Genomic DNA, 13,954 nt, shown 5'->3' with positions numbered 1-13,954 from the left:
ACAATTGGCTTATTTCATTCAATCTGAAGAAATATATTATAAATGAGTCTTAGTTGTGAACCACATTCATTTTTAACATGATTTATTTGAAAAGAATGTCTAAATTATGGAACAAGTAGTTCATGCTAGAAATTCGAATACTTTCGGTGCCATTTCTCGAAATGTGAGCCGTCCAATGCATGTCATTTCATCCAGAATACAGTCTAGAAGAAACTGGGAGCTATTAAAAGACGTAATAGTAGTAAACGCTGTGATTTATGCAAGTGAAACCATCATATTTCATCAAAACAATACTTAAATACGTGATTTTTTGATGGTTTGCGTTATTTGTTTCTGTTAAAAACATTGTTTTTCGTAAATTTTCAACCTGCTTTGATCATGAAACTTTCAAGAGATTCTTTTGAAACAATTTCGATAAAAATAACTACATCAAAACTCAATTTGGAAACATTTACAATATTATGACATATTTATATGAGATGCATGCAAAATTATTATGGCAACACTGCCAAAAACGATCTAATTCATGATTTACAAGTCGATCTATAATGCAGGTCACCATACAAAATGATTTTGTTGGATATTTTTCAAAATTTGTTAGTTTTTTATTATGGAATTCTAAAAATTGTACAACTCGGCTAAACGAATGTCTAGGCAAAAAATGACATTTGAAGGGTTTTTACCCTCGTTTTTGTTTCAGTGTATATGTAAATGTGATGTATCACATTTTTATAAAGCAGTACTAGATATACTATCACTACGATAAAAAAGTTTTACCATAAAATCTTTTGTATGAGTTTCCTGACACTTTTTTGAAAATTTTTTGGCCTCGGCTAAACGAATGTCTATCACTGTATGTCCTTCGTGCCATGCTGGTTGCCGCGCTATTGTTTGCTTTACGCGGAAAGCAAACAATCGACCACCCGCATCAGGTGGTCGCTTAATATTTACTGCAAACGACGCGACAAAATATGCAATCTAACACGCTATTATTCGCTTCTCTCGGAAAGCAAACAATCGATCAGGTGGTCACTTAATAGGGTACGTGTTCCATCATTAATCTCACGCTTCCGTATTCATCCTATTCGAAAACAAGCGATTACGGCACCGATTGATTCCGTTCTTTTTGTTTTCATGGGTGCTCACTTCTATCAAAAAATACAAAAATAAGAAACAAAACAAACAGCGCTTCAAACCTTTGTTTTTCGTAGGATGAAAATGGGAGCCACATGCTTAAGAAGGGAACGAATACCCTATTTCGAATCGAACCGCGGAAGCTAGTCAGCAAATATTTAACTGCAAATGACACGACCGAACATGCAAGCTGACGTACTATTGTTCACTTTATATGAGAAGCAAACAACTGTACACCCACGTCAGGTGATCGTTCAGTGTTGCTACAAAAGACGCGACACAACGAAATGCTCATTTCCGAATAGGGAAAAAGAAAAATCGAACGACCGAAGCAAAAGCGCGCGACACCGGCACCCGAACGAAATCCAATCACACACTGATGCACGCTGGGCCCCCATAGAAGCAATGTTGAATATTAAACGAAAAACTATATAAACGGGCATGCGAATACTTTTCAAATATAGAAAGAGTAATAAATCATTTTATATCCATTTGGATGCATAAGCGTTGTGTATGATAGAATTAATAGAAGAATACCAAGGAAAATTCACATAGATAGTGTTATAGGGTGTCCCAGAAAGTATGGGCACAACTTTGCATAACAAAAATACAATCATTTTCTTAACAAACAACATTTTCTTTATTTTTGTATTTTTATTCAAAGTATTTTCATTGATTCCTGTAAAGAGATTATACATTAAAAAGGGTTTTTGTATTCATAATATTTTAAATGAAAAAACACCTTCGAAATTTTCTGCACAAACTACTTTTTTACGGTTTTGCCTAAAACCCAAATTCGAAACAATTTTTTCGATTTTTTTTTTGTCATGATATATTTGAAAATATGATTCCTTAGATGGTTGATTGAAATTTTTTATAAAAAAATGTTTTGCCTGTGCGTACGGGTACTTTAAAATTTTGAGAAAACTGAAAAAATCGCATTTTCTATTTCTGGACAAGACATGCCCACAGACATTCGAGTTTTAAAGGATGTTTGAACGAGAGTAAAAATAATTCAATCTACACTTTAGAAAGCTGGAGCATTTATTTAACTTATAGTGAAATTTAATTGTAGTTTTTTGCATGCTGTGATATTTATTCAGAAGTTTGTTTTCAACTATTCGAAAATCGGGTTTTCAAAAATATCGATTTTGGTGTTTGAATTCATTTTTCAGGTACAAAAGTATATGTTTTAAATTCAAACTGAGGGTTGTATAATAGATACGCATGTAGAAATACACGGATATATTTGTTTAAATTTTTATTGAGTTTAATTTAATGGGTAGAAAACAATTTGTTAAACGATGCCATTGAAAAATATAGCAATTTGTGCAGAAGCTTTGAAAGGTCTTTTAGGGAATGTTCTACCGCATTCAAACGAAGTGTAAAATGCAAATTCTAATGATTGGCATTTGATGTTAATACATTGAGGTAGGATATGTGTGGAAATAAAGTTTGTTTGTGCATCCATTCCCAAATGGCAGAGCTGCAAAGTTGTGCCCATACTTTCTGGGACACCCTATAAGATGTCACAAAATAGTATGCGGAACCAGGCCCGTGCACAGAATAGGTGACAAGGAAGGGGTATTTCCTCATTTTGGCAAAAAGCGGAGGGGCACCTAGTGTATGGAACATCGACAATGGCAGGAGTTTAACCCCCAAAACCCCTCCCTTGTGCACGGGTTTGGGCGGAACTCATTAGTGAATGAATAACGATTTCTGTATATTTGTAAAAACTAAGCAAAGTTTCTTTCCCAATTTTTAATATTTTTTTTTACAAGAATTGTAACGAAATTCTACAATTTCATGCATGATGATTCAGTACACTCTGCTGGAAGTAGCTGCAAAATCTTGTGACAAATGCTCATTATATAAATTAATTTTGATGAATATTCTTCTTAAATGTGGACACTATCATCTTATCATCTCTAGCAATTCAGCCAAAAATTGTACCAGATAGGTCTGGAGTCCACCCGCTTTTCAAACCGTCTTAAAACCTTAAACTTTTTATTTTTGTATAATGATGGTTTCAAGAACCTCTTCTAGTATACATTAGTGACCCGATTTTGCCAGCCCCTCTTCATAACACATTATTTGATCTCCTCAGAAACCTGAACTTTTTTTTTAATTTTTTATCCTCTCTATGATGATAAACATGAATTAATTGGTTAAAAATTGACCGTAAAATAACGAGAGTAAAAAGTTTGTCGCGAAATGGGGCTGACAAAATCGGGTCCTCACTGTATTAGGCTAAAATATTCACTAGGGAGGCAAGTGCGTGCCAGCTTCGCTTACTCATGTGTAAAGAAGTGCGAGTATTCTCGGGCCACTGTGGTTTACGAGTAGGTTTGTTTCGCGATTGTGTCTGCTCAGCTGCAATCTTCACTATTCTCCATTCCTGGCCAGGGCTTGTTGGAAAATAAGCTGATAAAATGGAGCTAACGAACGTTATTTTACCGGAATTAATTTGAAAGTTTGCTGCGGCGCACGCGGCGTTTGTCATTGTATCTTACTAAAATACACTGTTGCGGGAATGTAGAATAGAAGAGTCGAACGAAATTTGATAATTTACTCCAGTGTGAATATAATTATTAAATTCCTATGAAAACACAATCCATGTTACTGATAACTAATTACAAACAAATATTTATATGTTCTTACTTCTAGTGTTCGATCTTCAATTTCCCTCGTAACTATTTCACCGTTGTTTATTTTGGCACTGTCGAATTACATGTACTGCGATTGTGTAGAAGTTTTGTTGTCAGATACGTTCGATTGACATCCTTTATTCGCTAGGGCATCGCGCAGTGGCGTATCGAGGGTTTTAGATACCTCTGCTTGGGTTATCGTTGTGGCGCACTTAACATACACATAAAACATTCCTGAAAATCCGCTGAACATTTTTTAGTAATTTAGTTCTAGCTTTCTGTCAAAAATAAATCTTAAAGTGCTTTAAAAAATTCATGGAAATTTAATAATATTTCAGTAGTCCCTTTATATTTTTTTCCGGAATTTTGAAAAAAAATACTCCTTCCAGAGTCGAAAAACTTTCTTTCAACTGCGTCTCCACCTTTTTTTTGTACTTGCAAAGATATTTTCCCAAAGATATCTCTTGGGTGTGATTCAATGTTTTCTTGAAGCATCGTTTCCCAAGTTTGAGTCTCGCGACCCTTGTCTGTTGTCATCTTGCTTTTCTTAGAACAATCAAAGCGCATTTGCACGTGATTGGAAAGACATGCAGCGAAGCAGGCTTAGAACATATACTATCTTCTATCCTCTATTCTATCCTTTATCCTATCAGTTCAAATATTTCTGTCGGGAATTTGGTATGGAGACGAATGCCATGCTTTTAGATGGTAGATCCAAGGTAAACAGTGTTCTCAAGATATTTTTCTAATACTTTTAAGTAACTGAGGAAGATTTTTAAACGATTAGCATTTACATTGATTTTTTTTTCGAAATTATTTGGCAGTTTCGCGGAATTTCGTTTTGTTTCGTCAAAAGGAAGTTTTTGAAGTCGAAATTTTTAGAATTTGACGAAACGAAACGAAATTCAAAATCATAAATTTCGCCTAGTTGAATTCCGTGGAATTCCGCGGAATTTCGTTTCGAGGTACAATTGGCGAAACTTTTCGGTATACCGCATACCCTTAGTTAAAACTGGAAAAGAAGCTGTTAGATCGTGAACTGGCGGCAAAGGCAGCAGTAGACAGAAGATGCAGTTTAGCAAAGATGGGATCCGAAGCTGGCTCGCTCAAAGAAAACAGCCGACAGTTTCTTGATAGTTTTCCGATGGCCTTGCGTAGGCTGAATGCTTCGGAACGTAAATAAGAGAAAAGCGTGTGAAAGATAATGTGTCCAAAAGATTAACGAATATCAAGCCAAAGGCTGCGCACATCAGGCTAAAGCGCAAGGGTTAGAAGTACTGTGTGGTACATTCCGTTGTAAGATTGGGACACTGCAGATACCTTTGTGGATGTATCGCTAAATTCAGAATTTTCATTTCATGAGGTAATAAGCTACTTCCGAGACCTATTGCCTTTGGAGGAGATATAGCCCAAATGTATCACCAGATACGTGTTAGACTAGAGCAATGGTCACCAAACTGTTGCCCACGGACCGCATGCGGCCCTCGACCAAGTTTTGTGCGACCCGTGAACTGATTTTGAAATTTGTTAGAAAGTGGCCCACTCATTGATTTCATAATGAAAATCAGAAATTTCAACATGTATTAAAATGTTTATGACAATGAAAATTAACTACACTGCCCCCATTCGCACAACAGTCCCATGTAAATAGGAAACCCAGCAAACATGGGACTGTTATGCGAATAGAGGCAGTATCTACAGTAGACGTTCGGTATCTGCAACATATTTACGTTTCACATAGCAAATAAAATATTTGGGCTGCAAAACGGTGAGTCGATAAGGAGAGCGTCCAACATAGCTCTGTTCCTCACAAGTTCCTACCTCATGCTTCCACGGGTCAAGCGATGATAAAGACCGCCAGCTAAGAGTTGTGTGCTTAGCTGGTAGTGCAGCCTGGACACTGTTGTTCTTCTGACTTCAGCTAGATTGAGGAGGTACGATTCGAGCGTTTGTTCACCAAGGAGGAGCGGCTCAAACAGCGTCTGTTCTGGTATCCAGCGGCTGAGTAAGAAACGCTGCACCACGCCCAGCTAAATCCAAGGTGGTAGCCCCATCAGCGTGGTCGTCCCAGTGTTGGTTGGGACGTTAAACAGAACTGGCACGATGGCCCTCCGACGAGACAGGAGTGTTGGCGTAGGCCCAATAAGAAACCCGTAAAAATCCCCATTGCGAATAACATAGGAGAAAATACGACTCGATACAATCGGCAAAGACCCACGCGACGAAATAAGGACTACGATTGGAAACTTGGAACATGGAATTGCAAGTCACTAGGTTTCGCAGGATGTGACAGGATAATCTACGACGAACTACATCCCCGCAACTTCGACATCGTGGCGTTGCAGGAACTTTGTTGGACTGGACAGAAAGTGTATTGGGCAAGATGCGACAACGTGTGATCGGGTGGCAGCCGATCAACGCAAGGATGTGCATGTTGAGAGTTAAGGGCCATTTCTTCAACTACAGCATCATTAACGTCCACTGCCCACACAAAGGGAGACCTGATGACGAGAAAGAAGCGTTCTACGCGCAGTTAGAGCAAACATACGATGGTTGCTCGCCGCGTGACGTGTAAATCGTTGTCGGCGACATGAACGCGCAAGTAGGAAGGGAGGAAATGTACAGACCGGTAATCGGGCGAAACAGCCTGCATGCCGTATCGAATGATAACGGCCAGCGATGCGTAAACTTTGCAGCCTCCCGTGGTGTGGTAGTCCGAAGCACCTTCTTCCCCCGCAAAGATATCAACAAAGCCACCTGGAGATCACCCGACCAACAAACAGAAAACCAAATCGACCACGTTCTAATCGACGGTAAATTCTTCTCGGATATAACCAACGTCCGCACATACCGCAGTGCGAATATAGATTCGGATCACTACTTAGTCGCTGTATGCATGCGCTCAAAACTTTCGACAGTTATCACCACGCGTCGAAGTCGAACGCCGCGGCTCAACATCGAGCAGCTGCGTAACGTAGAAGTGGCTCAAGACTACGCGCAGCAGATAGCAGTGGCCCTACCAACGGAAGAACAGCTTGGCGCAGCTACACTTGAAGATGGCTGGAGGGAAATCCGATCCGCCATAGGTAGTACCTCGGCTACAGCACTAGGCTTCGCGACTCCGAATCACAGAAACGACTGGTACGACGGCGAATGTGAACAGTTGAAAAAACGAGAAGAATGCAGCATGGGCGAGAATGCTGCAACATCGTACGAGAGCGAATGAGGCACGTTACAAACAGGCGCGGAACAGGCAGAACTCAGTCTTCCGGATGAAGAAGCGCCAGCAGGAAGAACGAGATCGCGAAGCGATGGAAGAGCTGTACCGCGCTAAGGACACTTAAGTTCTACGAGAGACTGAACCGCTCGCCTGTAGGCTTTGTGCCACAAGTTGACATGCGGCGAGATAATCGCGGGAATATTCTCACGAGCGAGCGTGAGGTGGTCGAGAGGTGGCGGCAGCATTACGATGAGCACCTCAATGGCGACGTTGCAAGTACCGAAGGTGGCGTGGTAACAGATCTTGGAGTATGTGCACAGGATGAAAGACTTCCGGCCCCTGACCTCCAAGAGATTGAGGAGGAGGTTGGCCGGTTGAAAAACAACAACGCCGCTGGAGCAAATCAACTACCAGGCGAGCTTCTAAAATACGGTGGAGAAGCACTGGTGAGAGCACTACACTGGGTCATTACCAAGATTTGGGAGGAGGAAGTATTACCGGAGGAATGGATGGAAGGTATCGTGTGTCCCATCTACAAAAAGGGCGACAAATTGGATTGCGGGAACTACCGCGCGATCACACTACTGAGCGCTGCCTACAAGATACTCTCTCAAATTTTATGCCGCCGTCTATCACCGATTGCAAGAGAGTTCGTGGGGCAATATCAGACTGGATTTATGGGTGAACGCGCTACAACGGACCAGATGTTCGCCATCCGCCAGGTGTTGCAGAAATGCCGCGAATACAACGTGCCCACGCATCACTTGTTCATCGATTTCAAATCGGCGTATGATACAATCGATCAAGAACAGCTATGGCAGATTATACACGAATACGGATTCCCGGATAAACTGATACGATTGATCAAGGCGACGAAGGATCGAGTGATGTGCGTAGTTCGAGTATCAGGGACACTCTCGAGTCCCTTCGAACCTCGCAGAGGGTTACGACAAGGTGATGGTCTTTCGTGCTTGCTGTTCAACATTGCGTTAGAGGGTGTAATAAGAAGAGCGGGGATAAACACGAGTGGGACGATTTTCACGAAGTCCGTTCAGTTGCTTGGTTTCGCCGATGATATTGATATTATTGCTCGTAAATTTGAGACGATGGCGGAAACGTACATCCGACTAAAGAGTGAAGCCAGGCGAATCGGATTAGTCATTAATGTGTCGAAGACAAAGTACATGATGGCAAAGGGCTCCAGGGAGGAATCACCGCACCCGCCGCCCCGAATTTATATCGACGGTGATGAAATCGAGGCGGTTGAAGAATTCGTGTACTTGGGCTCACTGGTGACCGCCGACAACGACACCAGCAAAGAAATTCAGAGGCGCATTGTGGCAGGAAATCGTGCTTACTTTTGACTCCGCAGAACTCTACGATCGAATAAAGTTCGCCGTAACACGAAGTTAACCATCTACAAAACGCTGATTAGACCGGTCGTTCTCTATGGGCACGAAACATGGACCCTACGTGCAGAGGACCAACGCGCCCTTGGAGTTTTCGAACGGAAGGTGTTGCGTACCATCTACGGCGGAGTGCAGATGGAAGACTGGACTTGGAGAAGGCGAATGAACCACGAGCTGCATCAGCTGCTAAGAGAACCAACCATCGTCCATACCGCGAAAATCGGGAGGCTACGGTGGGCGGGTCACGTCATCAGGATGTCGGATAGCAACCCGACTAAAATGGTTCTCGAGAGTCATCCGACCGGTACAAGAAGACGTGGAGCGCAGCGAGCTAGGTGGGTCGACCAAGTGGAGGACGATCTGCGGACCCTACGCAGAGTGCGGAACTGGAGACAAACAGCCATGGACCGAGTGGAATGGAGGCGGCTGCTATCAATGAGAGTATATTACCGGTGAGGAAGAAGAAGAGATGGCTATGGAAAGAAAAATGTAGACACAAATAGTGACGTCACTATTTGGCACGCGTTCTTATGGGAGCTCGCTTTGCTTGTAGTAGTGACATGTTTTGCACCAGACACGAATCTCACGCACACGAAGTATCTTCTTCCCCACCTCTATTAGACTCTCATTGGGCTACTATGTACGGCAGAGGCCACCCCGGCCTTAGTCTGATCGGTAAGGTAAGTATGATGATATACAAGGCTCAACGCCTTCAACGAGGAGATTTTGTGGAGGACAGTCTTTTCTTCAAATATATTCACACAATAGATATTCCATAAGAACAGAATTGTAGTGTCCTCAACGGCTGAAGGACGTGAATCCCATAGTGATCAACTTCACCTCGTTTGATCTACCCCCAGCAAACTGGAGTGGTAATTGGCAGAGGAAGCTCCCAATTAATAATGGACTTGATCAAGGCTCCCACTTTTCTTGCTTTTCCCATATCGAGGAAGCAATGTGACATCCCTATCCTCTAAAAGGTAAGATACAGTTTCTGAACCCTGGGTACATCAAGGTCAATGACGAAATTCGCATATGTGTATGAGTTGTCACTGTTGTTTATTTTTGAAATTTCAAGCTTTTATCTCCGCTTCCGATTACAACGACGCGACGCGTCTTCACACACTCAGTAGATAGGTATGGTGTCGGACCATTTGGGTAGGGAGTCCTATTATGGGCACTTTTCGATATATTGGTTCATGAGTTTATACCAATTTACGAAAAAGTGTATAAAAATAAAGTCATTGGGTAAGAAAGTTGTTGCGACATGTGACCTCCTGCCCAAATGGTTCCACACCTTACATTCGCGAAAGTACACACAAACAACAGACAGTAGCAATCGGGCAAGATCAAGTGACTGGCTTAGTACGGAGGTTGCCGCGACACAGTCCGATTCGCTCCATTTCCACCCCACCAGTCGATCAACCCTCCTCTCTTGATTGTGTGATTGCTGCCTGGCAGTTAGAACCGCGTCTGTACACATCCCTCACGGTCAGAGATAGCTGTAGACATCGGCACATCACGGTGGGCTCATCCCATCATCGTCTTGGTCGTCGTCGTCATCGTCGGGGTCGTCGTATGTCCCAAGATTCTTAACGTGTGCGAAAGCGCGCGCGCGATTTGCGATTCTTATTTTGTTTAGTATTTCCGTTGCAGCCTCTCGGGAAACTTCGCGCAGGACCTGAAAGTTAGTAGCAGTAGCTAGCGTTCTTAACCTATTCTCGGCGAGCCAAACATTGTGCAATAGCGACGCGCGCGCGTGCTTGTTAACGTGTCCGTTTTACGACCTTTCGGGTGCAACTAAGTCTGAGAGTAAATATCGCAATCGTGGGCGTTGTGATTACGTTCGAAATGGTCCGGTCCGGTGTACGGTGAAAATGCTGGTGATTGGCGAATCCACGCTTCGGTGCAGCAACAGCAACAACAACCGCGGTGGTAGATACCTACACAACAGACAAAACGACAACGACCGGTGGAGATCTACGTAAATAGGTGATCGTACGGACATCAGTGCAAAATCAACAACGATAACAACAACAACTGTCTGTGTACAACAACAGTCGCGACTCGATTGTTATTCGGGGGTGTGAAGAGTTGAAATTTGTGTGCAAATCACAGAGGAAGTGATTGTGGTGGCATTTTGTGAAGAAAAAAAAAACGGCTAGAGAAAGGGGCTTCAAGATGATGTGTCAACACCATCATATGTTGGCTGTGCAGTCAATCCACCAGAAGGCTGATTTGCGTAAGTGTTTACATTATTGTCAGCCGGCAGAAGAGAGCAGAAGACGCGATCACACGATCACCGAACTCGGTACAAGAGTAGTGGCCAGTGCGATGATATACATGCTCAATGCAGATAGACGTGTTTCGATATCACTTGCAAGTGTCGTTGTTGCTTGTAATAATCAGACGAGAGAGCTATCATGTGCGATTTTTTAGGGCAACAAAAAATATTGTTGTCACGTGCATTTTATCAGCAATGTTTAAAACGGGTTTACCGAGATGATGATGGGAAAAGCCTAATCTGCTCGGCTCTTGCCCCTATGGATGTAATTGTGCAGTGCAAGGTAATGTAAATGAAAATGAATCATTTGTTTGAGAAATCACAAAAACCAATGTGTTGATAAATAAAAAAAGATTTTTGGTCTATATGGTTACGATAGTCGATCAACTTTGCTGAGAAAATTTTGCATATACAGTGGTGACCCGATTTTGTCAGCCTTTTTTATCAAGGAAAATAGAAGTGTGTTTCCCTCAGCATTGCCATCTTATTATTAATATTAATTAAGTTGATGTCTTTTTATAAATTCGGGCTGAAAATCTCCCGAATAATAATAGTATGATAAATTATGTAACGAACAAATTATGCGTAACTTTTAAAAACAGCAAAATATACATCTTTATCTGAATCTCGGCCGAATATGGAAAAATCCAGGGATTCCTCCAGGAATACTCTAGAAATCGACACTGATTTTCCATCTGGGCCTAACTGACATTTTCGAGTTCTCTTCATCGATCCTCTCTTTGTGTTATCAGTTAATGTGTATTGAGTTTTCCAAAGATTGTATGGTTGAAATGCGAAGAAGACGACTACATGCTGCTATAGAAACAAAAAGAATAATGATTTTGTTTGTTTTGATCAAGTTATTAACGAAAGAGACAGTCGACGAAGAGAAATCGATCAAGTCAGTTAGGCCCTTATGAAAAATCATTGTCGAAATATTTGGGGGCCGTTCATAATCAACGATGATTTTAAAAGGAAAAGGGGGAGAGGGTCTGGTCCAAGTAAACACTGCACACCAATTTTCATTTGTATGAACGAAACTCTACGAGGGTGGGTGGAAGTTTGGGGTTGGGTTGGGCAGACGCTGAGGTTTATGCGGTTGATTTTCTGCTGCGATTGCTTCAGGAGTTGCTGCCGGCACTCTTCCAGAGATTCTTTCAAGAATGGTATTGGAAACTCTTAAGGAATTCATATTGTGAATTCTCCAGAAGCTCTTGCTGTAATTCCTCCAGGGTCGGGGCCGTAGCGTAGTGGCTACACGTTCACTTCATAAGTGGATGGTCACGGATGGTGACTTCAAATACTTATGCTAGGATCCTTTCAGAAATATAAGTGGTGTTGCTGCTGGATTTTTCCCAGGAATTTCCACAGGAATTCTTCTTGGGTTGTGTCCAGAAATATCTCTGAGTATTTCTCTTGTAACTCCTATTGTAATTGCTCCGTGAATTCATCCAGTTTTCAAAAGTTCCTCCGCATTGCGTTTGATTTGATCTTAAAAACTAGGAGCTGAAAAATGCATGCTCCTGATTTTTCAAATCAACAATGCCTTGATTTGATCCTATCATTTTGGGGAAAATACTGCATCATTGAACTGAATCATTTACCAACTCCTTGCACTGGGTGGGTGCCCTCCTGAAACTTGCATATGGTAGGCCTAGCAACCAACCCTGTTTACGTTTCATCGCTAGCTCACGAAGGGTCTGTCAGTTGTGGCTTTGGTTTAGGTAGGTACTTTACACTAGAGTAAAAAAGATGCTTTTGATTGATTTCTAATTTCAGCATACAAACTAGCGACTGAGAAAATCCTGAATCAGATGTGATATTGTGTGCCTGCATTCCAGAATTGTACCAACAGTACCCGACTACCAATTGATGTATTTGAACGTTTTTTTTGCAAACCTTGCAAACCCTTATGCCTTTTAATTTCATTATGACAAATCACCACTTCAGTTAATCCAAATTGTTTTTTTTTCCTAGACCCTTCAGTCTTGGCGGGAGTTCGATACCGGTGTGAGCATTTCATAAAAAAATTCAGATTATTTTGCACCAAATTTCTGAGCCTAGAATCAATTTCACATACCAACAGAGAAACATTGATGTTATTTGTAGTTTGCCAATTACTGATCACGTCTCGTACGTGGTTCAATGTCTCGAACGATTAGGTTTTGACGATCCAATAACTTTCGTCGGATGTAGCAAATTCCAGTACATATTGCACCTAAAACTATCCATACGCGGCATGCCGATCCGGCGTGCGATTCCACAAATTATCAAGAACAAATTTGATGTAGGACGGTGTTCCAGGAAGGCATTTGCATATCGGCGAGGCATTAGATGATGACGGTGACGTGAAAACCTTGTCGATTGGCTTTCCGCTGCTCTGAAAGGCTACCAGCATAAAAAAAATAACTGCCGCATGACTTAGCTAGATATTCTCTTTATGGATTCCAATTATTAACAACTATTTAAATTAAAAATAATTCAAACATTACTATCTTGTAGGCTCCAAACATTCGGCAGCACTCACACATCTACCTCCACGTACAATTAGATCCAAATGATTTGACTTAAGGTGAAACGTCAACAAATCCCATTGCAATTTTGCATACAAACTTTAGAGGCACAAATCTGACAAACGATGCCTCGAACCAAGCCGCACTTGTTTATCCTGGCTTTGCTCACTTACAAAAAAGCAGCTTTTCCAAATCGAACGCATTTGTTTACGAATTTTCAAGATTGGTGCTCTTGAAAACGTGAATAGGGGTCCAAGTCGGCCATTGTGGCAGCCATATTGCTATTCTCTGAAGTTTCTCCTTAATGATGCACTGTTTTCGATCAAGTGAGCATAGGAGCAATAAAATGCGAATATTTGAATTGGTCGCAAAGACTTGATGTTTTTCAGATCATGCTTTTTAAAACTCGTGCTCGCAATGAATTTATCGAGGGATTTTTCTAGGAATTCTTTCCAAATTTCCTCTTGAGATTCCTGCCACAATTCCTACTGAGATTTCTCCAGAATTTCTACCAGGGATTTATCCAGGAGATCCCTCTAAAGATTTCTCAAAAACATAAACGAATCAACTAATTTATCTCAGGAGATTTCTCCAGGATTCCTCTATAGATATCCCAACAGGGTTTCTTCCATGGAATTCTCGGGGATTCCTCTTGAACTTCCACCAGGAGTTCTTCGTAGTATACCCAGCTCTTGCTATTGGTTGAGGAATTTCTCTTGTGCTTTCTTCCGGTTTCCTATATAAAT

General features: G+C 41.6%; 2 protein-coding genes across 6 annotated transcripts in view; one reads left to right on the top strand and one right to left on the bottom strand.

Moving 5' to 3' along the window:
• LOC109419769 (dedicator of cytokinesis protein 9) overlaps positions 1-13,954 on the bottom strand; it is a 306,880-nt gene that overhangs the window by 202,509 nt on the left and 90,417 nt on the right. The gene's annotated exons all lie outside the window — the stretch shown is intronic.
• LOC109398247 (protein phosphatase 1L) overlaps positions 10,422-13,954 on the top strand; it is a 325,961-nt gene continuing 322,428 nt past the window's right edge. Inside the window, exon 1 of the mRNA XM_062850126.1 lies at positions 10,422-10,653. Within this exon, the coding sequence (XP_062706110.1) occupies positions 10,593-10,653 (61 nt within the window). The 5' untranslated portion in view covers positions 10,422-10,592. The remainder of the gene's footprint in view (positions 10,654-13,954) is intronic.

The sequence above is a fragment of the Aedes albopictus genome, chromosome 2 (genome assembly GCF_035046485.1).
Source record: "Aedes albopictus strain Foshan chromosome 2, AalbF5, whole genome shotgun sequence".
Classification (NCBI taxonomy): Eukaryota; Metazoa; Arthropoda; class Insecta; order Diptera; family Culicidae; genus Aedes; species Aedes albopictus.
This window is presented reverse-complemented; position numbering and strand designations above follow the sequence as displayed.